General features: G+C 41.7%; 1 protein-coding gene and 1 long non-coding RNA gene across 6 annotated transcripts in view; one reads left to right on the plus strand and one right to left on the minus strand.

Annotated features, from left to right (window-relative positions):
- The first annotated feature begins 819 nt into the window (after positions 1 to 819).
- LOC121844958 lies at positions 820 to 2,131 on the plus strand. Of its 3 annotated transcripts, none has more exons than XR_006082246.1 (3): positions 820 to 1,411; positions 1,494 to 1,671; positions 2,006 to 2,131. It is a non-coding gene; the product is annotated as an uncharacterized LOC121844958 (long non-coding RNA). The 3 variants fall into 3 exon arrangements; XR_006082245.1 differs by having other exon boundaries at positions 1,494 to 1,683; positions 2,006 to 2,073; XR_006082247.1 differs by having other exon boundaries at positions 1,994 to 2,072.
- mettl22 (methyltransferase 22, Kin17 lysine) overlaps positions 2,111 to 27,645 on the minus strand; it is a 36,032-nt gene continuing 10,497 nt past the window's right edge. For 2 of the 3 annotated variants that reach the window (XM_042315498.1, XM_042315499.1), the window contains 7 exons: positions 27,545 to 27,645; positions 17,501 to 17,572; positions 16,407 to 16,460; positions 16,135 to 16,215; positions 13,307 to 13,409; positions 11,039 to 11,207; positions 2,111 to 2,372 (listed from right to left, as the gene is read on the minus strand). The exon at positions 27,545 to 27,645 is cut by the window's right edge and continues 44 nt beyond it. In XM_042315498.1, coding sequence (XP_042171432.1) covers positions 2,340 to 2,372; positions 11,039 to 11,207; positions 13,307 to 13,409; positions 16,135 to 16,215; positions 16,407 to 16,460; positions 17,501 to 17,572; positions 27,545 to 27,645 — 613 coding nt within the window. In that variant the 3' untranslated portion in view covers positions 2,111 to 2,339. Of the gene's footprint in view, positions 2,373 to 11,038; positions 11,208 to 12,669; positions 12,787 to 12,838; positions 13,410 to 16,134; positions 16,216 to 16,406; positions 16,461 to 17,500; positions 17,573 to 27,544 lie in introns of those variants that run through there. The other variant, XR_006082244.1, reaches the window with a different exon arrangement.

The raw sequence follows: 27,645 nt of genomic DNA on the forward strand, positions 1-27,645 counted from the left end.
TGAGTGTAAAATTGTGAAATAAACAGTGTCGTGGTCTTGTATCAATATACACACATTATTAACACTATATGTCCGCTTATAAAGCTCTTATAAACATTATTAGGTCGTTTATTTTATTAAATATATGAACTTAGAAATACTGATTGATAAACAGTTTATTTACTCAATTGTTAACAAACTATTTAATAATGTCTTATAAGTTATAAACAGACATTAAGGTAGTGTCCCATAGGACTCTGGTCCCTATATATAGTGCACTATTTTAGACCAGGGTCCATAGGGCTCTAGACCAGGGTCCACAGGGCTCTAGACCAGGGTCCACAGGGCTCTAGACCAGGGTCCACAGGGGCTCACAGGGACCAGGGTCCACAGGGCTCTAGACCAGGGACCAGGGGGTCCATAGGGCTCTAGACCAGGTTCCATAGGGCTCTAGACCAGGGTCCATAGGGCTCTGGACCAGGGTCCACAGGGCTCTAGACCAGGGTCCACAGGGCTCTAGACCAGGGTCCACAGGGCTCTAGACCATGGTCCACAGGGCTCTAGACCAGGGTCCACAGGGCTCTAGACCAGGGTCCACAGGGCTCTAGACCAGGGTCCACAGGGCTCTAGACCAGGGTCCACAGGGCTCTAGACCAGGGTCCATAGGGCTCTAGACCAGGGTCCATAGGGCTCTAGACCAGGGTCCATAGGGCTCTAGACCAGGGTCCATAGGGCTCTAGACCAGGGTCCATAGGGCTCTAGACCAGGGTCCATAGGGCTCTGGTCCAGGGTCCACAGGGCTCTAGACCAGGGTCCATAGAGCTCTGGTCCAGGGTCCACAGGGCTCTAGACCAGGGTCCACAGGGCTCTAGACCAGGGTCCACAGGGCTCTAGACCAGGGTCCACAGGGCTCTAGACCAGGGTCCACAGGGCTCTAGACCAGGGTCCATAGGGCTCTTGACCAGGGTCCACAGTGCTCTGGTCTAAAGTAGTGCACTATATTGAGGATAGGATACCCTTTGGGATGCATCCCAGGTCAGTGTTGACCTGATCACTCATCATTTACATTGGAATAAAACATTCAGAGGTTATGGGGCTGTCCCATTTCACCGGTTCACTTCAATCCAACAGCAAGTAAATGAGAATGTAGTGAATATATATATCACAACCCCTGGTCTGAGCTTAAAAACATCTTATTTAACAAGTGAGTTTATTTACAGAGATGATTCCTAGTGTCTTTGTTCACTGCTGTCCAGCTGCCCTGATTGAAATGACTGCTATTAGTTCACTAAATAATCTATATATATTATCAATACCTTCTCAACACTGACCACAAGAGGTTCAGAAAACACCAGGTCTAAGATCAGAAAACTCCATGTCTCAGGTTAAGGAGCAGGTCAAGGAGCAGGTCTAGGAGCAGGTCTAGGAGCAGGTCTAAGATCAGAAAACTCCATGTCTCAGGTTAAGGAGCAGGTCTAGGAGCAGGTCTAAGATCAGAAAACTCCATGTCTCAGGTCAAGGAGCAGGTCTAGGAGCAGGTCTAAGATCAGAAAACTCCATGTCTCAGGTCAAGGAGCAGGTCTAGGAGCAGGTCAAGGAGCAGGTCAAGGAGCAGGTCTAAGATCAGAAAACTCCATGTCTCAGGTCAAGGAGCAGGTCAAGGAGCAGGTCTAGGAGCAGGTCTAGGAGCAGGTCTAGGAGCAGGTCAAGGAGCAGGTCAAGGAGCAGGTCAAGGAGCAGGTCTAGGAGCAGGTCTAGAAAACTCCATGTCTCAGGTCAAGGAGCAGGTCAAGGAGCAGGTCTAAGGAGCAGGTCAAGGAGCAGGTCAAGGAGCAGGTCTAGGAGCAGGTCTAGGAGCAGGTCTAGGAGCAGGTCAAGGAACAGGTCTAGGAGCAGGTCTAGGAGCAGGTCTAGGAGCAGGTCTAGGAGCAGGTCTAAGATCAGAAAACTCCATGTCTCAGGTCTAGGAGCAGGTCTAGGAGCAGGTCTAAGATCAGAAAACTCCATGTCTCAGGTCAAGGAGCAGGTCAAGGAGCAGGTCAAGGAGCAGGTCTAAGATCAGAAAACTCCATGTCTCAGGTCTAGGAGCAGGTCAAGGAGCAGGTCTAGGAGCAGGTCTAGGAGCAGGTCTAGGAGCAGGTCTAGGAGCAGGTCTAGGAGCAGGTCTAGGAGCAGGTCAAGGAGAAGGTCTAGGAGCAGGTCTAGGAGAGGGTCAAGGAGCAGGTCTAGGAGCAGGTCTAGGAGCAGGTCTAGGAGCAGGTCTAGGAGCAGGTCAAGGAGCAGGTCTAGGAGCAGGTCTAGGAGCAGGTCAAGGAGCAGGTCTAGGAGCAGGTCTAGGAGCAGGTCAGCTCCTCAGAGGGTTAGACAGGCACCGCTGTCACTTTCCACAACTCCTGAAAAAGAGAAAGTCTAACATTGGAATTGGAGTTGATGACAACGCAATATATAAAAGACTGTAAATACCCAACTTGAAGCAACCACATATTTAGCCCTGGAGCACGTTCTGATTGGCCAGTGAGGGGGTCATGCCTCAACACACCTACATCACGTTCTGATTGACCAGTGAGGGGGTCATGCCTCAACACACCTACAACACGTTCTGATTGGCCAGTGAGGGGGTCATGCCTCAACACACCTACAACACGTTCTGATTGGCCAGTGAGGGGGTCATGCCTCAACACACCTACAACACGTTCTGATTGGCCAGTGAGGGGGTCATGCCTCAACACACCTACAACACGTTCTGATTGGCCAGTGAGGGTGTCATGCCTCAACACACCTACAACACGTTCTGATTGGCCAGTGAGGGGGTCATGCCTCAACACACCTACAACACGTTCTGATTGGCCAGTGTTAGGGGGTCATGCCTCAACACACCTACAACACGTTCTGATTGGCCAGTGAGGGGGTCATGCCTCAACACACCTACAACACGTTCTGATTGGCCAGTGAGGGGGTCATGCCTCAACACACCTACAACACGTTCTGATTGGCCAGTGAGGGGGTCATGCCTCAACACACTTCCCCCACGTTCTGATTGGCCTACACTACAACACGTTCTTTTAGATGTGAGGGTGTCATGCCTCAACACATTTACCATTGTGATACTAACATTCTATTGGCCATTGTGATAGTTCTGATTGAGTATCATGCCTTACCACCTTGTGTTAGCTGAGTATATTTACCATAGCTGAGTATATTTACCATTGTGATAGCTGAGTATATTTACCATTGTGATAGCTGAGTATATTTACCATTGTGATAGCTGAGTATATTTACCATTGTGTTAGCTGAGTATATTTACCATTGTGTTAGCTTTATTTAAATAGATAGCTGAGTATTTACCATTGTATAGTGGAAATATTTACCATTAGTATAGAGTAATTTACCATTGTTGATAGCTTTGTTAAATAGAGCCCCCAGTTCACAGGATAGTGAAATATAGTACTAGAAACATACTGTTGGGTTTAGGATATAGAAACATACTAGATATAGTACTAGAAACATACTGTTGGGTTTAGGATATAGTACTAGAAACATACTGTTGGGTTTAGGATATAGTACTAGAAACATACTGTTGGATAGGGGTTTAGGATATAGTACTAGAAACATACTGATTGGGTTTAGGATATAGTACTAGAAACATACTGTTTGGGTTTAGGATATAGTACTAGAAACATACTGTTGGATAGGGGTTTAGGATATAGTACTAGAAACATACTGTTGGGTTTAGGATATAGTACTAGAAACATACTGTTGGATAGGGGTTTAGGGGTTTAGGATATAGTACTAGAAACATACTGTTATAGGGGTTTAGGATATAGTACTAGAAACATACTGTTGGGTTTAGGATATAGTACTAGAAACATACTGTTGGGTTTAGGATATAGTACTAGAAACATACTGTTGGATAGGGGTTTAGGATATAGTACTAGAAACATACTGTTGGGTTTAGGATATAGTACTAGAAACATACTGTTGGGTTTAGGATATAGTACTAGAAACATACTGTTGGATAGGGGTTTAGGATATAGTACTAGAAACATACTGTTGGATAGGGGTTTAGGATATAGTACTAGAAACATTCTGTTGGGTTTAGGATATAGTACTAGAAACATTCTGTTGGGTTTAGGATATAGTACTAGAAACATTCTGTTGGGTTTAGGATATAGTACTAGAAACATACTGTTGGATAGGGGTTTAGGATATAGTACTAGAAACATACTGTTGGGTTTAGGATATAGTACTAGAAACATACTGTTGGGTTTAGGATATAGTACTAGAAACATACTGTTGGATAGGGGTTTAGGATATAGTACTAGAAACATACTGTTGGGTTTAGGATATAGTACTAGAAACATACTGTTGGATAGGGGTTTAGGATATAGTACTAGAAACATACTGTTGGGTTTAGGATATAGTACTAGAAACATTCTGTTGGGTTTAGGATATAGTACTAGAAACATACTGTTGGGTTTAGGATATAGTACTAGAAACATACTGTTGGGTTTAGGATATAGTACTAGAAACATACTGTTGGGTTTAGGATATAGTACTAGAAACATACTGTTGGATAGGGGTTTAGGATATAGTACTAGAAACATACTGTTGGGTTTAGGATATAGTACTAGAAACATACTGTTGGGTTTAGGATATAGTACTAGAAACATACTGTTGGATAGGGGTTTAGGATATAGTACTAGAAACATACTGTTGGATAGGGGTTTAGGATATAGTACTAGAAACATTCTGTTGGATAGGGGTTTAGGATATAGTACTAGAAACATACTGTTGGGTTTAGGATATAGTACTAGAAACATACTGTTGGATAGGGGTTTAGGATATAGTACTAGAAACATTCTGTTGGATAGGGGTTTAGGATATAGTACTAGAAACATACTGTTGGGTTTAGGATATAGTACTAGAAACATACTGTTGGATAGGGGTTTAGGATATAGTACTAGAAACATACTGTTGGATATAGTACTAGAAACATACTGTTGGGTTTAGGATATAGTACTAGAAACATACTGTTGGATAGGGGTTTAGGATATAGTACTAGAAACATTCTGTTGGGTTTAGGATATAGTACTAGAAACATTCTGTTGGGTTTAGGATATAGTACTAGAAACATACTGTTGGGTTTAGGATATAGTACTAGAAACATACTGTTGGATAGGGGTTTAGGATATAGAACTAGAAACATACTGTTGGATAGGGGTTTAGGATATAGTACTAGAAACATACTGTTGGATAGGGGTTTAGGATATAGTACTAGAAACATTCTGTTGGGTTTAGGATATAGTACTAGAAACATTCTGTTGGGTTTAGGATATAGTACTAGAAACATTCTGTTGGGTTTAGGATATAGTACTAGAAACATTCTGTTGGGTTTAGGATATAGTACTAGAAACATACTGTTGGATAGGGGTTTAGGATATAGTACTAGAAACATACTGTTGGGTTTAGGATATAGTACTAGAAACATTCTGTTGGGTTTAGGATATAGTACTAGAAACATACTGTTGGATAGGGGTTTAGGATATAGTACTAGAAACATACTGTTGGATAGGGGTTTAGGATATAGTACTAGAAACATTCTGTTGGGTTTAGGATATAGTACTAGAAACATTCTGTTGGGTTTAGGATATAGTACTGGAAACATACTCTGTTGGGTTTAGGATATAGTACTAGAAACATACTGTTGGATGGGTTTAGGATATAGTACTAGAAACATACTGTTGTTTAGGATATAGTACTAGAAACATACTGTTGGGTTTAGGATATAGTACTAGAAACATACATACTGTTGGGTTTAGGATATAGTACTAGAAACATACTGTTAGAAACATACTGTTGGGTTTAGGATATAGTACTAGAAACATACTGTTGGATGGGTTTAGGATATAGTACTAGAAACATACTGTTGGGTTTAGGATATAGTACTAGAAACATACTGTTTAGGATATAGTACTAGGTTGGGTTTAGGATATAGTACTAGAAACATACTGTTTGATATAGTACTAGGTTTAGGATATAGTACTAGAAACATACTGTTGGGTTTAGGATATAGTACTAGAAACATACTGGATAGGGGTTTGGATAGGGTTTAGGATATAGTACTAGAAACATACTGTTGGGTTTTATAGTACTAGAAACATACTGTTGGGTTTAGGATATAGTACTAGAAACATACTGTTGGGTTTAGGATATAGTACTAGAAACATACTGTTGGATAGGGGTTTAGGATATAGTACTAGAAACATACTGTTGGAAACATACTGTTGGGTTTAGGATATAGTACTAGAAACATACTGTTGGGTTTAGGATATAGTACTAGAAACAACACTAGAAACATACTGTTGGGTTTAGGATATAGTACTAGAAACATACTGTTGGGTTTAGGATATAGTACTAGAAACATACTGTTGGATAGGGGTTTAGGATATAGTACTAGAAACATACTGTTTAGGGGTTTAGGATATAGTACTAGAAACATACTGTTGGGTTTAGGATATAGTACTAGAAACATACTGTTTAGGGGTTTAGGATATAGTACTAGAAACATACTGTTGGGTTTAGGATATAGTACTAGAAACATACTGTTTAGGATATAGTACTAGAAACATACTGTTGGGTTTAGGATATAGTACTAGAAACATACTGTTTGGGTTTAGGATATAGTACTAGAAACACAGGGGTTTAGGATATAGTACTAGAAACATACTGTTGGGTTTAGGATACAGTACTAGAAACATACTGTTGGGTTTGGGATATAGTACTAGAAACATACTGTTGGGTTTAAGATACAGTACTAGAAACATACTGTTGGGTTTAGGATATAGTACTAGAAACATACTGTTGGATAGGGGTTTAGGATATAGTACTAGAAACATACTGTTGGGTTTAGGATATAGTACTAGAAACATACTGTTGGGTTTGGGATATAGTACTAGAAACATACTGTTGGGTTTAGGATACAGTACTAGAAACATACTGTTGGGTTTAGGATATAGTACTAGAAACATACTGTTGGATGGGTTTAGGATATAGTACTAGAAACATACTGTTGGGTTTAGGATATAGTACTAGAAACATACTGTTGGGTTTAGGGTATAGAAACATACTGTTGGGTTTAGGATATAGTACTAGAAACATACTGTTGGATGGGTTTAGGATATAGTACTAGAAACATACTGTTGGGTTTAGGATATAGTACTAGAAACATACTGTTGGGTTTAGGATATAGTACTAGAAACATACTGTTGGATACTAGAAACATACTGGGGTTTAGGATATAGTACTAGAAACATACTGGGTTTAGGATATAGTACTAGAAACATTCTGTTGGGTTTAGGATATAGTACTAGAAACATACTGTTGGATAGGGGTTTAGGATATAGTACTAGAAACATACTGTTAGTACTAGAAACATACTGTTGGGTTTAGGATATAGTACTAGAAACATACTGTTGGATAGGGGTTTAGGATATAGTACTAGAAACATACTGTTGGGTTTAGGATATAGTACTAGAAACATACTGTTGGGTTTAGGATATAGTACTAGAAACATACTGTTGGGTTTAGGATATAGTACTAGAAACATACTGTTGGGTTTAGGATATAGTACTAGAAACATACTGTTGGGTTTAGGATATAGTACTAGAAACATACTGTTGGGTTTAGGATATAGTACTAGAAACATACTGTTGGGTTTAGGATATAGTACTAGAAACATACTGTTGGATAGGGGTTTAGGATATAGTACTAGAAACATACTGTTGGATAGGGGTTTAGGATATAGTACTAGAAACATACTGTTGGGTTTAGGATATAGTACTAGAAACATACTGTTGGGTTTAGGATATAGTACTAGAAACATACTGTTGGATAGGGGTTTAGGATATAGTACTAGAAACATACTGTTGGATAGGGGTTTAGGATATAGTACTAGAAACATTCTGTTGGATAGGGGTTTAGGATATAGTACTACTGTTGGGTTTAGGATATAGTACTAGAAACATACTGTTAGTACTAGGTTTAGAAACATTCTGTTGGGTTTAGGATATAGTACTAGAAACATACTGTTGGGTTTAGGATATAGTACTAGAAACATACTGTTGGGTTTAGGATATAGTACTAGAAACATACTGTTGGATGGGTTTAGGATATAGTACTAGAAACATACTGTTGGGTTTGTTAGTACTAGAAACATACTGTTGGGTTTAGGATATAGTACTAGAAACATACTGTTGGAAACATACTGTTGGGTTTAGGATATAGTACTAGAAACATACTGTTGGATAGGGGTTTAGGATATAGTACTAGAAACATACTGTTGGGTTTGATATAGTACTAGAAACATACTGTTGGGTTTAGGATATAGTACTAGAAACATACTGTTGGATAGGGGTTTAGGATATAGTACTAGAAACATACTGGGTTTAGGGTACTAGAAACATACTGTTGGATAGGGGTTTAGGATATAGTACTAGAAACATACTGTTGGGTTTAGGAGAAACATAGGGGTTAGGATATAGTACTAGAAACATACTGTTGGATAGGGGTTTAGGATATAGTACTAGAAACATACTGTTGGGTTTAGGATATAGTACTAGAAACATACTGTTGGGTTTAGGATATAGTACTAGAAACATACTGTTGGATACTGTTGGGTTTAGGATATAGTACTAGAAACATACTGTTTGATATAGTACTAGAAACATACTGTTAGGGTTTAGGATATAGTACTAGAAACATACTGTTGGATAGGGGTTTAGGATATAGTACTAGAAACATACTGTTTAGAAACAGGGGTTTAGGATATAGTACTAGAAACATACTGTTGGATAGGGGTTTAGGATATAGTACTAGAAACATACTGTTGGGTTTAGGATATAGTACTAGAAACATACTGTTGGGTTTAGGATATAGTACTAGAAACATACTGTTGGATAGGGGTTTAGGATATAGTACTAGAAACATACTGTTGGGTTTAGGATATAGTACTAGAAACATACTGTTGGGTTTAGGATATAGTACTAGAAACATACTGTTGGGTTTAGGATATAGTACTAGAAACATACTGTTGGGTTTAGGATATAGTACTAGAAACATACTGTTTGGGTTTAGGATATAGTACTAGAAACATACTGTTGGGTTTAGGATATAGTACTAGAAACATACTGTTGGATAGGGGTTTAGGATATAGTACTAGAAACATACTGTTTGGGTTTAGGATATAGTACTAGAAACATACTGTTGGGTTTAATACAGAAACATACTGTTGGGTTTAGGATAAACTACTGTTGGGTTTAGGATATAGTACTAGAAACATACTGTTGGGTTTAGGATATAGTACTAGAAACATACTGTTGGATTTAGGATATAGTACTAGAAACATACTGTTGGATAGGGGTTTAGGATATAGTACTAGAAACATACTGTTGGATAGGGGTTTAGGATATAGTACTAGAAACATACTGTTGGATAGGGGTTTAGGATATAGTACTAGAAACATACTGTTGGATAGGGGTTTAGGATATAGTACTAGAAACATACTGTTGGATAGGGGTTTAGGATATAGTACTAGAAACATACTGTTGGATAGGGGTTTAGGATATAGTACTAGAAACATACTGTTGGGTTTAGGATATAGTACTAGGTTTGGGTTTAGGATATAGTACTAGAAACATACTGGGTTTAGGATATAGTACTAGAAACATTCTGTTGGGTTTTAGTAGGATATAGTGGGTTTAGAAACATACTGATATAGTACTAGAAACATACTGTTGGGTTTAGGATATAGTACTAGAAACATACTGTTGGGTTTAGGATATAGTACTAGAAACATACTGTTGGGTTTAGGATATAGTACTAGAAACATACTGTTGGGTTTAGGATATAGTACTAGAAACATACTGTTGGGTTTAGGATATAGTACTAGAAACATACTGTTGGATAGGGGTTTGTTAGTACTAGAAACATACTGTTGGATAGGGGTTTAGGATATAGTACTAGAAACATACTGTTGGATAGGGGTTTAGGATATAGTACTAGAAACATACTGTTGGGTTTAGGATATAGTACTAGAAACATACTGTTGGGTTTAGGATATAGTACTAGAAACATACTGTTGGGTTTAGGATATAGTACTAGAAACATACTGTTGGGTTTAGGATATAGTACTAGAAACATACTGTTGGATAGGGGTTTAGGATATAGTACTAGAAACATACTGTTGGGTTTAGGATATAGTACTAGAAACATACTGTTGGGTTTAGGATATAGTACTAGAAACATACTGTTTGGGTTTAGGATATAGTACTTCTGTTGGGTTTAGGATATAGTACTAGAAACATACTGTTGGATAGGGGTTTAGGATATAGTACTAGAAACATACTGTTGGGTTTAGGATATAGTACTAGAAACATACTGTTGGATAGGGGTTTAGGATATAGTACTAGAAACATACTGTTGGGTTTAGGATATAGTACTAGAAACATACTGTTGGGTTTAGGATATAGTACTAGAAACATACTGTTGGATAGGGGTTTAGGATATAGTACTAGAAACATACTGTTGGATAGGGTTTAGGATATAGTACTAGAAACATACTGTTGGGTTTAGGATATAGTACTAGAAACATACTGTTGGGTTTAGGATATAGTACTAGAAACATACTGTTGGGTTTAGGATATAGTACTAGAAACATACTGTTGGATAGGGGTTTAGGATATAGTACTAGAAACATACTGTTGGATAGGGGTTTAGGATATAGTACTAGAAACATACTGTTGGATAGGGGTTTAGGATATAGTACTAGAAACATACTGTTGGGTTTAGGATATAGTACTAGAAACATACTGTTGGTTTAGGATATAGTACTAGAAACATACTGTTGGGTTTAGGATATAGTACTAGAAACATACTGTTGGATAGGGGTTTAGGATATAGTACTAGAAACATACTGTTGGGTTTAGGATATAGTACTAGAAACATACTGTTGGGGGTTTTCTAGGTTCAGTAAAGTGTGTATGTGAAACTGTCTGTCTCTCACCAGTTGCTCTATGCGCTCATACAGCAGGCACTGTGGGAAAGAGGGTGTGACCTGCTCCACTGTGAAGCATGTCCGTCCGTCCCTCAGCTCCTGCATCTCACACAGACAGTGGCGGAAATGGTCGTAGGCCTCGCAGGATATGTCCATGTGTCTCAGAGTGAAGTTCAGCCTGGGGAAGGAACACACACACACACACACACACACACACACACACACACACACACACACACACAGTAATTACAAGATGTGGCACATGAGCTGGATTTATTTTTTACATTTAGCATAAATCTATATATACAAGAACCTGATGGTCACTCTGACAGAGCTCCAGAGTTCCTCTGTGGAAATGGGAGAAACTTCCAGAAGGACAACCATCTCTGCAGCACTCCACCAATCAGGCCTTTATGGTAGAGTGGTCAGACAGACGCCACTCCTCAGGAAAAGCCACATGACAGCCCGCTAGGAGTTTGTCAAGAGGCACCTAAAGGACTCTCAGACCATGAGAAACAAGATTCTCTGGTCTGATGAAACCAATATTGAACCCTTTGGCCTGAATGCGAAGCGTCACGTCTGGAGGAAACCTGGCACCATCCCTACGGTGAAGCATGGTGGTGGCAACATCATGCTGTAGGGAGGTTTTTCAGTAGCAGGGATTGGGAGACTAGTCAGGATCGAGGGAAAGATGAACGGAGCAAAGTACAGAGAGATCCTTGATGAAAACCTGCTCCAGAGCGCTCAGAACCTCAGACTGGGGCGAAGGTCCACCTTTCAACAGGACCACGACCCTAAGAACACAGCCAAGACAACGCAGTAGTGGCTTCGGGACAAGTCTCTGAATGTCCGTGAGTGGCCCAGCCAGAATAGACAGGTATGTAGTACAGGTATGTTACCTCTTCTCTATAGACAGGTATGTAGTACAGGTATGTTACCTCTTCTCTATAGACAGGTATGTAGTACAGGTATGTTACCTCTTCTCTATAGACAGGTATGTAGTACAGGTATGTTACCTCTTCTCTATAGACAGGTATGTAGTACAGGTATGTTACCTCTTCTCTATAGACAGGTATGTAGTACAGGTATGTTACCTCTTCTCTATAGACAGGTATGTAGTACAGGTATGTTACCTCTTCTCTATAGACAGGTATGTAGTACAGGTATGTTACCTCTTCTCTATAGACAGGTATGTAGTACAGGTATGTTACCTCTTCTCTATAGACAGGTATGTAGTACAGGTATGTTACCTCTTCTCTATAGACAGGTATGTAGTACAGGTATGTTACCTCTTCTCTATAGACAGGTATGTAGTACAGGTATGTTACCTCTTCTCTATAGACAGGTATGTAGTACAGGTATGTTGTCTCTTCTCTATAGACAGGTATGTAGTACAGGTATGTTACCTCTTTTCTATAGACAGGTATGTAGTACAGGTATGTTACCTCTTCTCTATAGACAGGTATGTAGTACAGGTATGTTACCTCTTCTCTATAGACAGGTATGTAGTACAGGTATGTTACCTCTTCTCTATAGACAGGTATGTAGTACAGGTATTTTACCTCTTCTCTATAGACAGGTATGTAGTACAGGTATGTTACCTCTTCTCTATAGACAGGTATGTAGTACAGGTATGTTACCTCTTCTCTATAGATAGGTATGTAGTGCAGGTATGTTACCTCTTCTCTATAGACAGGTATGTAGTACAGGTATGTTACCTCTTCTCTATAGACAGGTATGTAGTACAGGTATGTTACCTCTTCTCTATAGACATGTAGTACAGGTATGTTACCTACAGGTATATGTTACCTCTTCTCTATAGACAGGTATGTAGTACAGGTATGTTACCTCTTCTCTATAGACAGGTATGTAGTACAGGTATGTTACCTCTTCTCTATAGACAGGTATGTAGTACAGGTATGTTACCTCTTCTCTATAGACAGGTATGTAGTACAGGTATGTTACCTCTTCTCTATAGACAGGTATGTAGTACAGGTATGTTACCTCTTCTCTATAGACAGGTATGTAGTACAGGTATGTTACCTCTTCTCTATAGACAGGTATGTAGTACAGGTATGTTACCTCTTCTCTATAGACAGGTATGTAGTACAGGTATGTTACCTCTTCTCTATAGACAGGTATGTAGTACAGGTATGTTACCTCTTCTCTATAGACAGGTATGTAGTACAGGTATGTTACCTCTTCTCTATAGACAGGTATGTAGTACAGGTATGTTACCTCTTCTCTATAGACAGGTATGTAGTACAGGTATGTTACCTCTTCTCTATAGACAGGTATGTAGTACAGGGGAGACGGAGGTTGTTACAGATTCTGTACAGAGTTCGGAACAGCGCGTCTGTCAGGTCGTCATCGTAGCACACTGGAACAAATGACAAATAAATACAGTTTATTACAATTAACATTCCACAGAGATCATTAACATTGCACAGAGATCATTAACATTCCACAGAGATCATTAACATTCCACAGAGATCATTAACATTCCACAGAGATCATTAACGTTCCACAGAGATCATTAACGTTCCACAGAGATCATTAACATTCCACAGATATCATTAACGTTCCACAGAGATCATTAACGTTCCACAGAGATCATTAACATTCCACAGAGATCATTAACGTTCCACAGAGATCATTAACGTTCCACAGATATCATTAACATTCCACAGAGATCATTCAGCACCATACTGTCTGTGTTCTGTACCTGTAGTCTGCTCTGAGTGAATTAGCAGATTACATTTGATACCATAAAAATAACACCTGATCCTACCGGATAAACACCTGATCCTACAGGTTAACACCTGATCCCACCGGATAAACACCTGATCCTACAGGTTAACACCTGATCCCACCGGATAAACACCTGATCCTACAGGTTAACACCTGATCCTACCGGTTAAACACCTGATCCCACCGGTTAAACACCTGATCCTACCGGTTAAACACCTGATCCCACCGGTTAAACACCTGATCCCACCGGTTAAACACCTGATCCCACCGGTTAACACCTGATCCCACCGGTTAAACACCTGATCCTACCGGATAAACACCTGATCCTACAGGTTAACACCTGATCCTACCGGTTAAACACCTGATCCCACCGGTTAAACACCTGATCCTACCGGATAAACACCTGATCCTACAGGTTAACACCTGATCTTACCGGTTAAACACCTGATCCCACCGGTTAACACCTGATCCTACCGGTTAACACCTGATCTTACCGGTTAAACACCTGATCCCACCGGTTAAACACCTGATCCTACCGGTTAAACACCTGATCCCACCGGTTAACACCTGATCCCACTGGTTAACACCTGATCCTACCGGTTAACACCTGATCTTACCGGTTAAACACCTGATCCTACCGGTTAAACACCTGATCCTACAGGTTAACACCTGATCCTACAGGTTAAACACCTGATCCTACAGGTTAAACACCTGATCCTACCGGTTAAACACCTGATCCTACCGGTTAAACACCTGATCCTACCGGTTAAACACCTGATCCTACCGGTTAAACACCTGATCCCACCGGTTAAACACCTGATCCCACCGGTTAAACACCTGATCCCACCGGTTAAACACCTGATCCTACCGGTTAACACCTGATCCTACCGGTTAACACCTGATCCTACCGGTTAACACCTGATCCTACCGGTTAAACACCTGATCCTACCGGTTAAACACCTGATCCTACCGGTTAAACACCTGATCCTACCGGTTAACACCTGATCCTACCGGTTAAACACCTGATCCTACCGGTTAAACACCTGATCCTACCGGTTAAACACCTGATCCTACCGGTTAAACACCTGATCCTACCGGTTAACACCTGATCGTACCGGTTAACACCTGATCCTACCGGTTAAACACCTGATCCTACCGGTTAAACACCTGATCCTACAGGTTAACACCTGATCCTACAGGTTAAACACCTGATTCTACCCGTTAAACACCTGATCCTACCCGTTAACACCTGATCCTACAGGTTAACACCTGATCCTACAGGTTAACACCTGATCCTACCGGTTAACACCTGATCCTACCGGTTAACACCTGATCCCACACCCGATCCTACCGGTTAAACACCTGATCCTACCGGTTAACACCTGATCCTACCGGTTAACACCTGATCCCACACCTGATCCTACCGGTTAAACACCTGATCCTACCGGTTAAACACCTGATCCCACACCTGATCCTACCGGTTAAACACCTGATCCTACCGGTTAAACACCTGATCCTACCGGTTAAACACCTGATCCTACCAGTTAAACACCTGATCCCACCAGATAAACACCTGATCCTACCGGTTAACACCTGATCCCACACCCGATCCTACCGGTTAAACACCCGATCCTACCGGTTAACACCTGATCCTACCGGTTAACACCTGATCCCACACCTGATCCTACCGGTTAAACACCTGATCCTACCGGTTAAACACCTGATCCTACCGGTTAAACACCTGATCCTACCGGTTAAACACCTGATCCCACCGGATAAACACCTGATCCCACCGGTTAAACACCTGATCCTACCGGATAAACACCTGATCCCACCGGTTAAACACCTGATCCTACCGGATAAACACCTGATCCCACCGGTTAAACACCTGATCCTACCGGTTAAACACCTGATCCCACCGGTTAAACACCTGATCCCACCGGTTAAACACCTGATCCTACCGGTTAACACCTGATCCCACCGGTTAAACACCTGATCCTACCGGTTAAACACCTGATCCTACCGGTTAAACACCTGATCCTACCGGGATTAACACCTGATCCCACCGATTAAACACCGGATCCTACCGGTTAACACCTGATCCTACCGGTTAACACCTGATCCCACCGATTAAACACCGGATCCTACCGGTTAACACCTGATCCTACCGGTTAAACACCTGATCCTACCGGATTAAACACCGGATCCTACCGGTTAACACCTGATCCTACCGGTTAAACACCTGATCCTACCGGTTAAACACCTGATCCTACCGGTTAACACCGGATCTTACCGGTTAACACCTGATCCCACACCTGATCCTACCGGTTAACACCTTATCAAAACTGTCTTACCGTCAGCCGCGATGATAATTGTTGTGTTGTCATGGAGATCTGCCACTTCATCCTCTGTCCATCCAAACTCTGCATCAGCGTCTGAGAAACAAGAGATGAATGGATGAGAAAGAGGAGAGATCAGCAGAGACCATGGTTTAACATCATGTGTGTTTCTCTATGTGTGTGTGTGTGTGTTTCTCTCTGTGTGTGTTTGTGTTTCTCAATGTGTGTGTGTGTGTGTGCGTGCTTCTCAATGTGTGTGTGTGTGTGTGTTCGTGTAGCCTGCCCACCTGTGCAGAGATCGTGTCTGAGCCAGTCCAGTAGACGTACTCGCACCTTCCCACCTGTTAGAGAGACAATACTATAATGATATATATATATATATGAAACAGCCAGGGAGAGAGAAAGACAATACTATAATGATATATATATATGAAACAGCCAGGGAGAGAGAGAGCTAGCCTGGTACTACATATTGTAATGAAACAGCCAGGGAGAGAGAGAGAGCTAGCCTGGTACTACATATTGTAATGAAACAGCCAGGGAGAGAGAGAGAGCTAGCCTGGTACTACATATTGTAATGAAACAGCCAGGGAGAGAGAGAGCTAGCCTGGTACTACATATTGTAATGAAACAGCCAGGGAGAGAGAGAGAGCTAGCCTGGTACTACATATTGTAATGAAACAGCCAGGGAGAGAGAGAGAAACTTCTGTATGTGTAATGTTTACTGTTAATTTTTGTTGTTTTTCACTTTATATATTCACTTTGTATGTTGTCTACCTCACTTGCTTTGGCAATGTTAACACATGTTTCCCATGCCAATAAAGCCCTTGAATTGAATTGAATTGAGAGAGCTAGCCTGGTACTACATATTGTAATGAAACAGCCAGGGAGAGAGAGAGCTAGCCTGGTACTACATATTGTAATGAAACAGCCAGGGAGAGAGAGAGCTAGCCTGGTACTACATATTGAGAGCTAGCCTAGAGAAAGGATGAGAACTCCTGGTCAGAGAAAGGATGAGAACTCCTGGTCATAGAAAGGATGAGAACTCCTGGTCAAAGAAAGGATGAGAACTCCTGGTCAGAGAAAGGATGAGAACTCCTGGTCAGAGAAAGGATGAGAACTCCTGGTCAGAGAAAGGATGAGAACTGCCTTAATTGACATCCACGATGTTGGCGCCCGGGGAATAGTGGGTTACATGACTTTGTACTTCATCTTTGCATAAATATTTTTTTATGAAACTAAATCAAAAGTGGTGAGGCGCTGCCCGAACCTGATTGAAAATGCCAGCTGGTCACACGTTTGCCGGCAACCCTGTGTGTGCAAAAAAACGTTGTTTAAGTAACGTTCTCTCGCTACACATTGTCTAACTGTGTCGGCTCACCTGCAGGTTCCATCAGGTGTCTGTTCAACGTCACGTTCTTCTGGCACATGCTCAGTAGGTCCTCCCCAACGTCTGCAACACAACGTTACACAGATATTGGGATTTTGACACAGCGTTTATGTACCTTTGAACTTAGAAACATTACAGAGACGTTGGGCGTCCAACATTCTAAAACACAACATCGGTAATAGAACAAACACGACCAATAAGAGACCTTCATTTAGGAACAGCTTGCCCCCAGCGCATCAATTCTTACAATGATTCTGACCTTGGATCAGTGAAGCATGGTGGCTACCATGTATAATGGTTTCTGTATCAGAGATGATTCTGACCTGGGATCAGTGAAGCATGGTGACTACCATGGAGAATGGTTTCTGTATCAGAGATGATTCTGACCTGGGATCAGTGAAGCATGGTGACTACCATGTAAATTTGTTTCTGGTGTCCTTTGACAGCTCTTTGGTCTTGGCCATAGTAGAGTTTGGAGTGTGACTGTTTGAGGTTGTGGACAGGTGTCTTTTATACTGATAACAAGTTCAAACAGGTTCCATTAATACAGGTAACGAGTGGAGGACAGAGGAGCCTCTTAAAGAAGAAGTTACAGGTCTGTGTGAGCCAGAAATCTTGCTTGTTTGTAGGTGACCAAAAACTTATTTTTCACCATAATTTGCAAATAAATTCATTAAAAATCCTACAATGTGATTTTCTGGATTTATTTTCTCATTTTGTCTATCATAGTTGAAGTGTACCTATGATGAAAATTACAGGCCTCTCTCATCTTTTTAAGTGGGAGAACTTGCACAATTGGTGGCTGACTAAATACTTTTTTGCCCCACTGTAGAATGGATTCTGTATCAGAGATGATTCTGACCTTGGATCAGTGAAGCATGGTGACTACCATGGAGAATGGTTTCTGTATCAGAGATGATTCTGACCCTGGATCAGGGAAGCATGGTGACTACCATGTAGAATGGATTCTGTATCAGAGATGATTCTGACCTGGGATCAGTGAAGCATGGTAACTACCATGTAGAATGGTTTCTGTATCAGAGATGATAGGCAGTAGTACTATTACTCACTCTGACTTTAGAAGTAAATTGAATTTTCATTCTCTGAATACATTCAGAAGAACAGTCTATTTAATATGATGCTTCCTGGTCTACGCAGGCAGACAGACAGGCAGACAGGCAGGCAGGCAGGCAGACAGACAGGCAGGCAGGCAGACAGGCAGACAGGCAGGCAGGCAGACAGGCAGGCAGACAGGCAGGCAGGCAGACAGGCAGGACATACAGGCAGGAAGCAGACAGGCAGGCAGACAGGCAGGCAGGCAGACAGGCAGGCAGACAGACAGACAGGCAGACAGACAGACAGACAGGCAGACAGACAGGCAGAAAGACAGGCGGACAGGCAGAAAGACAGGCGGACAGACAGACAGACAGGCAGGCAGACAGACAGACAGACAGGCAGACAGACAGACAGACAGAGTAGTTTGGAATTATCTTGCCCTCTGTAATGTGCTTTCCCTCTCCAGAAAAGCACTTTAATACAAGTGCAATAATTATCATTTAAGTATAACATTGAAGTACCTTACTGTGATTGGTTTCAATGACAACAGAAAAACGAGACAAAAATCGCTTCTTAGAAAACTGCAATTTCTCAAGCAATAATTTTGCTAGGACTGTCTGAGTGGTCTGAGTTGGGAAGGGAAAACTAGATGTTATTGGGAGAGAGGTGTTGAACACTAGGACTGTCTGAGGGGTCTGAGTTGGTAGGGGAGAACTAGCTGTTATTGGGAGAGAGGTGTGGAACACTAGGACTGTCTGAGGGGTCTGAGTTGGGAAGGGAGAACTAGCTGTTAAAGAACACTAGGACTGTCTGAGGGGTCAGAGTTGGTAGGGGAGAACTAGCTGTTATTGGGAGAGAGGTGTGGAACACTAGGACTGTCTGAGGGGTCTGAGTTGGGAAGGGAAAACTAGATGTTATTGGGAGAGAGGTGTGGAACACTAGGACTGTCTGAGGGGTCTGAGTTGGGAGGGGAGAACTAGCTGTTAAAGAACACTAGGACTGTCTGAGGGGTCTGAGTTGGGAGGGGAGAACTAGCTGTTAAAGAACACTAGGACTGTCTGAGGGGTCTGAGTTGGGAGGGAGAACTAGCTGTTATTGGGAGAGAGGTGTTGAACACTAGGACTGTCTGAGGGGTCTGAGTTGGGAGGGGAGAACTAGCTGTTAAAGAACACTAGGACTGTCTGAGGGGTCTGAGTTGGGAGGGGAGAACACTGTTGGGAAAGAACACTAGGACTGTCTGAGGGGTCTGAGTTGGGAGGGAGAACTACTGTTATTGGGAGAGAGGTGTTGAACACTAGGACTGTCTGAGGGGTCTGAGTTGGGAGGGGAGAACTAGCTGTTAAAGAACACTAGGACTGTCTGAGGGGTCTGAGTTGGGAGGGGAGAACTAGCTGTTAAAGAACACTAGGACTGTCTGAGGGGTCTGAGTTGGGAGGGAGAACTAGCTGTTATTGGGAGAGAAGAACACTAGGACTGTCTGAGGGGTCTGAGTTGGGGGGAGAACTAGCTGTTATTGGGAGAGAGGTGTTGAACACTAGGACTGTCTGAGGGGTCTGAGTTGGAGGGGAGAACTAGCTGTTATTGGGAGAGAGGTGTGGAACACTAGGACTGTCTGAGGGGTCTGAGTTGGGAGGGAGAACTAGCTGTTATTGGGAGAGAGGTGTTGAACACTAGGACTGTCTGAGGGGTCTGAGTTGGGAGGGAGAACTAGATGTTATTGGGAGAGAGGTGTTGAACACTAGGACTGTCTGAGGGGTCTGAGTTGGGAGGGGAGAACTAGCTGTTAAAGAACACTAGGACTGTCTGAGGGGTCTGAGTTGGGAGGGAGAACTAGCTGTTAAGAACACTAGGACTGTCTGAGGGGTCTGAGTTGGGAGGGGAGAACTAGCTGTTATTGGGAGAGAGGTGTTGAACACTAGGACTGTCTGAGGGGTCTGAGTTGGGAGGGAGAACTAGCTGTTATTGGGAGAGAGGTGTTGAACACTAGGACTGTCTGAGGGGTCTGAGTTGGGAGGGGAGAACTAGCTATTAAAGAACACTAGGACTGTCTGAGGGGTCTGAGTTGGTAGGGGAGAACTAGCTGTTATTGGGAGAGAGGTGTTGAACACTAGGACTGTCTGAGGGGTCTGAGTTGGGAGGGGAGAACTAGCTGTTATTGGGAGAGAGGTGTTGAACACTAGGACTGTCTGAGGGGTCTGAGTTGGGAGGGGAGAACTAGATGTTATTGGGAGAGAGGTGTTGAACACTAGGACTGTCTGAGGGGTCTGAGTTGGGAGGGGAGAACTAGCTGTTAAAGAACACTAGGACTGTCTGAGGGGTCTGAGTTGGGAGGGAGAACTAGCTGTTAAAGAACACTAGGACTGTCTGAGGGGTCTGAGTTGGGAGGGAGAACTAGCTGTTATTGGGAGAGAGGTGTTGAACACTAGGACTGTCTGAGGGGTCTGAGTTGGTAGGGGAGAACTAGCTGTTATTGAACACTAGGACTGTCTGAGGGGTCTGAGTTGGGAGGGGAGAACTAGATGTTATTGGGAGAGAGGTGTTGAACACTAGGACTGTCTGAGGGGTCTGAGTTGGGAAGGGAAAACTAGCTGTTATTGGGAGAGAGGTTTGGAACACTTTTTCATATTGGTCTAGTAACTAATAGGTGATGACACCAGGCAGGCCAAAACTCCACCCCACCAAAACAGGCTGCGATTTCAGGCGGTCCTTTCAAACAGCTCTTATACTAAAAGGACATGATTATGATTTTCCCAATTACACAGTGTTATTCCAACCTCATAGTGTGGTAATATACACCGCCCGGAAAGTATTCAGACCCTGGACCTTTTACACATTTTGTTACGTTACAGCTTTATTGTAAAATGGATTAAATCATCAATCAATCTCCACACAATACCCCATAATGACATCACAATACCCCATAATGACATCACAATACCCCATACTGACATCCCAATACCCCATAATGACATCACAATACCCCATAATGACATCACAATACCCCATAATGACATCACAATACCCCATAATGACATCACAATACCCCATAATGACATCCCAATACTGACATCACAATACCCCATACTGACACCCCATACTGACATCAATACCCCATAATGACATCACAATACCCCATACTGACATCACAATACCCCATAATGACATCCAATACCCCATGACATCACAATACCCCATAATGACATCACAATACCCCATAATGACATCACAATACCCCATGACATCACAATACCCCATAATGACATCACAATACCCCATGACATCACAATGACATCAATACAATACCCCATAATGACATCACAATACCCCATAATGACATCCCAATACCCCATACTGACATCCCAATACCCCATAATGACATACCCCATACTGACATCACAATACCCCATAATGACATCCCAATACCCCATAATGACATCCCAATACCCCATAATGACATCCCAATACCCCATAATGACATCACAATACCCCATAATGACATCACAATACCCCATAATGACATCCCAATACCCCATAATGACATCCCAATACCCCATAATGACACATACCCCATAATGACCCCATAATGACATCCCAATACCCATAATGATAAATACCCCATAATGACCCAATACCCCATAATGACATCCCAATACCCCCAATACCCCATAATGACATCCCAATACCATAATGACATCCCAATACCCCATAATGACATCCCAATACCCCATAATGACATCCCAATGACACCCCATAATGACATCCCAATACCCCATAATGACATCCCAATACCCCATAATGACATCCCAATAATACCCCATAATGATGACATCCCAATACCCCATAATGACATCCCAATACCCCATAATGACATCCCAATACCCCATAATGACAATACCCCATAATGACATCCCAATACCCCATAATGACATCCCAATACCCCATAATGACATCCCAATACCCCATAATGACATCCCAATACCCCATAATGACATCCCAATACCCCATAATGACATCACAATACCCCATAATGACAGCTTAATTGATTTATTTTTGCTCATTTATAAAAAAACGGAAATATCCTATTTACCTAAGTATTCAGACCTTTTAGTCAGTAACTTGTTGAAGCACCTTTGACAGCGATTACGGCCTCTAGTCTTCTTGGGAATGATGCTACAAGTTTGGCACACCTGTATTTGGGGAGTTTTCCCATTCTTCTCTGCAGATCCTCTCAAGCTCTTTCAGGTTGGATGGGGAGCGTTGCTTTGCTGCACAGCTATTTTCAGGTCTCTCCAGAGATGCTCGATCGGGTTCAAGTCCGGGCTCTAGATGGGCCACTCAAGAACATTCAGAGACTTGTCCCGAAGCCACTCCTGCATTGCCTTGGCTTTGTGCTTAGGGTCGTTGTCCTGTTGGAAGGTGAACCTTTGTCCCAGTCTGAGGTCCTGATCGCTCTGGAGCAGGTTTTCACCAAGGATCTTTAAGTACTTTGCTCCGTTCATCTTTGTCTCGATCCTAACGAGTCTCCCAGTCCCTGCTGCTGAAAAACTTCCCCACAGCATGATGCTGCCACCTCCATGCTTCACCGTCACCGTAGGGACGGTACCAGGTTTCCTCCAGAGTTGACGTTTGACATTCAGGCCAAAGAGTTCAATCTTGGTTTCATCAGACCAGATCAAATCTCCACAGAGGAACTCTGGAGCTCTGTCAGAGTGACCCTCGGGTTCTAGGTCACCTCCCTGACCAAGGCCCTTCTCCTCTGATTGACCAGTTTGGCAGGGTGGCCAGCTCTAGGAAGAGTCTTGGTGGTTCCAAACTTCTTCCATTTAAGAATAATGGAGGCCACTGTGTTCTTGGGGACCTTTAATGCTGCAGAAATGTTTTGATACCCTTCCCCAGATCTGTGCCTCGACACAATCCTGTCTTGGAGCTCCGCTGACAATTCCTTCGACCTCATGGCTTGGTTTTTGCTCTGACATGAACTGTCAACTGTGGGACCTTATATAGACAGGTGTGTGCTTTTCCAAATCATGTCCAATCAAATGAATTTACCACAGGTGGACTCCAATCAAGTTGTAGAAACATCAAGGATGATCAACGGAAACAGGATGCACCTAAACTCAATTTCAAGTCTCAAAACAAAGGGTCTGAATACTTATGTAAATAAGGTATATCTGTTTTGTTTATTTTATAAATGAGCAAACATTTCTAAAAACCTGTTTTCGCTTTGTCATCAGGAGGTATTGTATGTAGACTGCTGAGGATTTAATTTTTTTTATTTTTTAATCCATTTTAGAAGAAGGCTGTAAAACATGGAAAAAGTCGATGGGGTCTGAATACTTTCCAAAGGCACCGTGTATAAAACCCAGGAAAAGCACACTGGGGACTGCACTGGGCCTTTACTGAAGAAACGCAGACCTGCACTCAGTTCATTAAGCTGAAAGAACTGACGTGATATTGGCCAGAGCAATATGCCTTTTCTCTTTCAACACATTACTCCCACGCACCTGCAGCCCAAATCAGATGGGAGACTGCTTTTCCTCACGTTGAATGTCTTGATTGCACTATATAATAGTGACAGAGGTAGAATAGAGGGGTTTGAAACTGCCAAGGTCGTGGAGACCAGTGCTGCCTCCTCTCAACTCAGTGAAATCACTATCCTGGTCACCATTATCTACAGATGTGGGTTTAGAGGCATGTTAAATCACTATCCTGGTCACCATTATCTACAGATGTGTATTTAGAGGCATGTTAAATCACTATCCTGGTCACCATTATCTACAGATGTGTTTAGAGGCATGTTAAATCACTGGTCACCATTATCTACAGATGTGGGTCCTGGTCACCATTATCTACAGATGTGGTTTAGAGGCATGTTACATCACTATCCTGGTCACCATTATCTACAGATGTGGGTTTAGAGGCATGTTAAATCACTATCCTGGTCACCATTATCTACAGATGTGGGTTTAGAGGCATGTTAAATCACTGGTCACCATTATCTACAGATGTGGGTTTAGAGGCATGTTAAATCACTATCCTGGTCACCATTATCTACAGATGTGGGTTTAGAGGCATGTTAAATCACTATCCTGGTCACCATTATCTACAGCATGTTAAATCACTATCCTGGTATTTTACAGATGTGGGTTTAGAGGCATGTTAAATCACTATCCTGGTCACCATTATCTACAGATGTGGGTTTAGAGGCATGTTAAATCACTGGTCACCATTATCTACAGATGTGGTTTAGGCATGTTAAATCACTATCCTGAGGCATGTTAAATCACTATCCTGGTCACCATTATCTACAGATGTGGGTTTAGAGGCATGTTAAAAATCACTATCCTGGTCACCATGGTATCTACAGATGTGGGTTTAGAGGCATGTTAAAATCCTGGTCACCATTATCTACAGATGTGGTTTCATGTTAAATCACTATCCTGGTCACCATTATCTACAGATGTGGGTTTAGAGGCATGTTAAATCACTATCCTGGTCACCATTATCGACAGATGTGTATTTAGAGGCATGTTAAATCACTATCCTGGTCACCATTATCTACAGATGTGTATTTAGAGGCATGTTAAATCACTATCCTGGTCACCATTATCTACAGATGCGTATTTAGAGGCATGTTAAATCACTATCCTGGTCACCATTATCTACAGATGTGTATTTAGAGGCATGTTAAATCACTATCCTGGTCACCATTATCTACAGATGTTAAATCACTATCCTGGTCACCATTATCTACAGATTTAGAGGCATGTTAAATCACTGGTCACCATTATCTACAGATGTGGGTTTAGAGGCATGTTAAATCACTATCCTGGTCACCATTATCTACAGATGTGGGTTTAGAGGCATGTTAAATCACTATCCTGGTCACCATTATCTACAGATGTGGGTTTAGAGGCATGTTAAATCACTATCCTGGTCACCATTATCTACAGATGTGTATTTAGAGGCATGTTAAATCACTATCCTGGTCACCATTATCTACAGATGTGGGTTTAGAGGCATGTTAAATCACTATCCTGGTCACCATTATCTACAGATGTGGGTTTAGAGGCATGTTAAATCACTATCCTGGTCACCATTATCTACAGATCTATGTACATCTCTTATTTAATTCAACCGAGTAGACTAGTACAGTGCCAGGCAACAGTTTGGACACACCGACTCATTCAAGGGTTTTTCTTTCTTTTTAACATTTTCTACATTGTAAAATAATAGTGAAGACATCAAAACTATGAAATAACACATTCAGGAATTACGTGTTAAACAAATCAAAATATATTTTATATTCTTCAAAGTAGTCACCCTTTGCCTTGATGACAGCTTTGGACACTCTTGGCATTCTCTCAACCAGCTTCATGAGGTTGTCCCATTGAATGCATTCTAATGAACAGGTGTGCCTTGTTAGAAGTTAATTAGTGGAATTTCTTTCCTTCTTAATGCGTTTGAGCCAATCAGTTGTGTTGTGACAAGGGGGGGGGGGTACAGAAGGTCGTCTTATTTGTGGTATTTCAAAAAAATTCTAAAAACCCATTTTCACTTTGTCATTATGGGGTATTGTGAGGTCATTATGGGGTATTGTGATGTCATTATGAGGTATTGTGATGTCATTATGGGGTATTGTGTGTAGATTGATGAGGGGGGAAAAAACAATGTAATCAGTTTTAGAATACGGCTGTAACGAGACAGAATGTGGAAAAAGTCAAGGGGTCGGAAACACTTTCTGAATGCTCTGTAGATGTTCTGCTGACAGGTCCACAACAATTTGACATTGTTTTCTCTTTCAGAAACTGTCACAGTCCTTGGTTTCAAATACAGCATAACTGACTGATAAAAAAAAAAGCATTCTTCCAAACATAGTAAATAGACCGGTAGCTTATGTAAAAGTATAGTATATGCGTCAGTATTGCTTTGCAACAGGAGCACAACATCACAGCCTAATGAATCTCAGAGCCTAGGCTATAGCAGATAGAAATACAATAACATAGCAGATAGAAATACAATAACATAGCAGATAGAAATACAATAACATAGCAGATAGAAATACAATAACATCATTGTCCAGGCGGAGTTACCTAAATAGCAGATAGAAAGACAATAATATAGCAGATAGAAACACAATAATATATGGCCTCATTGTCCAGGCGGAGTTACCTATATAGCAGATAGAAATACAATAATATAGCAGATAGAAATACAATAATATAGCAGATAGAAATACAATAATATAGGGCCTCATTGTCCAGGCAGAGTTACCTATATAGCAGATAGTTACCTATATAGCAGATAGTTACCTATATAGCAGATAGTTACCTATATAGCAGATAGTTACCTATATAGCAGATAGTTACCTATATAGCAGATAGTTACCTATATAGCAGATAGTTACCTATATAGCAGATAGTTACCTATATAGCAGATAGTTACCTATATAGAAGATAGTTACCTATATAGCAGATAGTTACCTATATAGCAGATAGTTACCTATATAGCAGATAGTTACCTATATAGCAGATAGTTACCTATATAGCAGATAGTTACCTATATAGCAGATAGTTACCTATATAGCAGATAGTTACCTATATAGCAGATAGTTACCTATATAGCAGATAGTTACCTATGTAGCAGATAGTTACCTATATAGCAGATAGTTACCTATATAGCAGATAGTTACCTATATAGCAGATAGTTACCTATGTAGCAGATAGTTACCCATATAGCAGATAGTTACCTATGTAGCAGATAGTTACCTATATAGCAGATAGTTACCTATGTAGCAGATAGTTACCTATATAGCAGATAGTTACCTATATAGCAGATAGTTACCTATATAGCTATATAGTTATCTATTCTTCTCAGAAATGGCGCATGCAGTTATTTAATGTGGCGTTTACACAACAAAATGTATAAATGAGGCCCCCAGGGGGGCGAAGACCTCTGGTTTACCTGACGGTACCTTACCTGTGCAGTACACTGTTTTGGCCACCGTTGCCATGACTACGCTGGTCAGCCCAGTCCCTGCCCCCAACTCCAAGACGGTGGCTCCTCTGAATGTAGTTGGC

Source organism: Oncorhynchus tshawytscha, unplaced genomic scaffold (assembly GCF_018296145.1).
Source record: "Oncorhynchus tshawytscha isolate Ot180627B unplaced genomic scaffold, Otsh_v2.0 Un_scaffold_1752_pilon_pilon, whole genome shotgun sequence".
Taxonomy (NCBI): domain Eukaryota; kingdom Metazoa; phylum Chordata; class Actinopteri; order Salmoniformes; family Salmonidae; genus Oncorhynchus; species Oncorhynchus tshawytscha.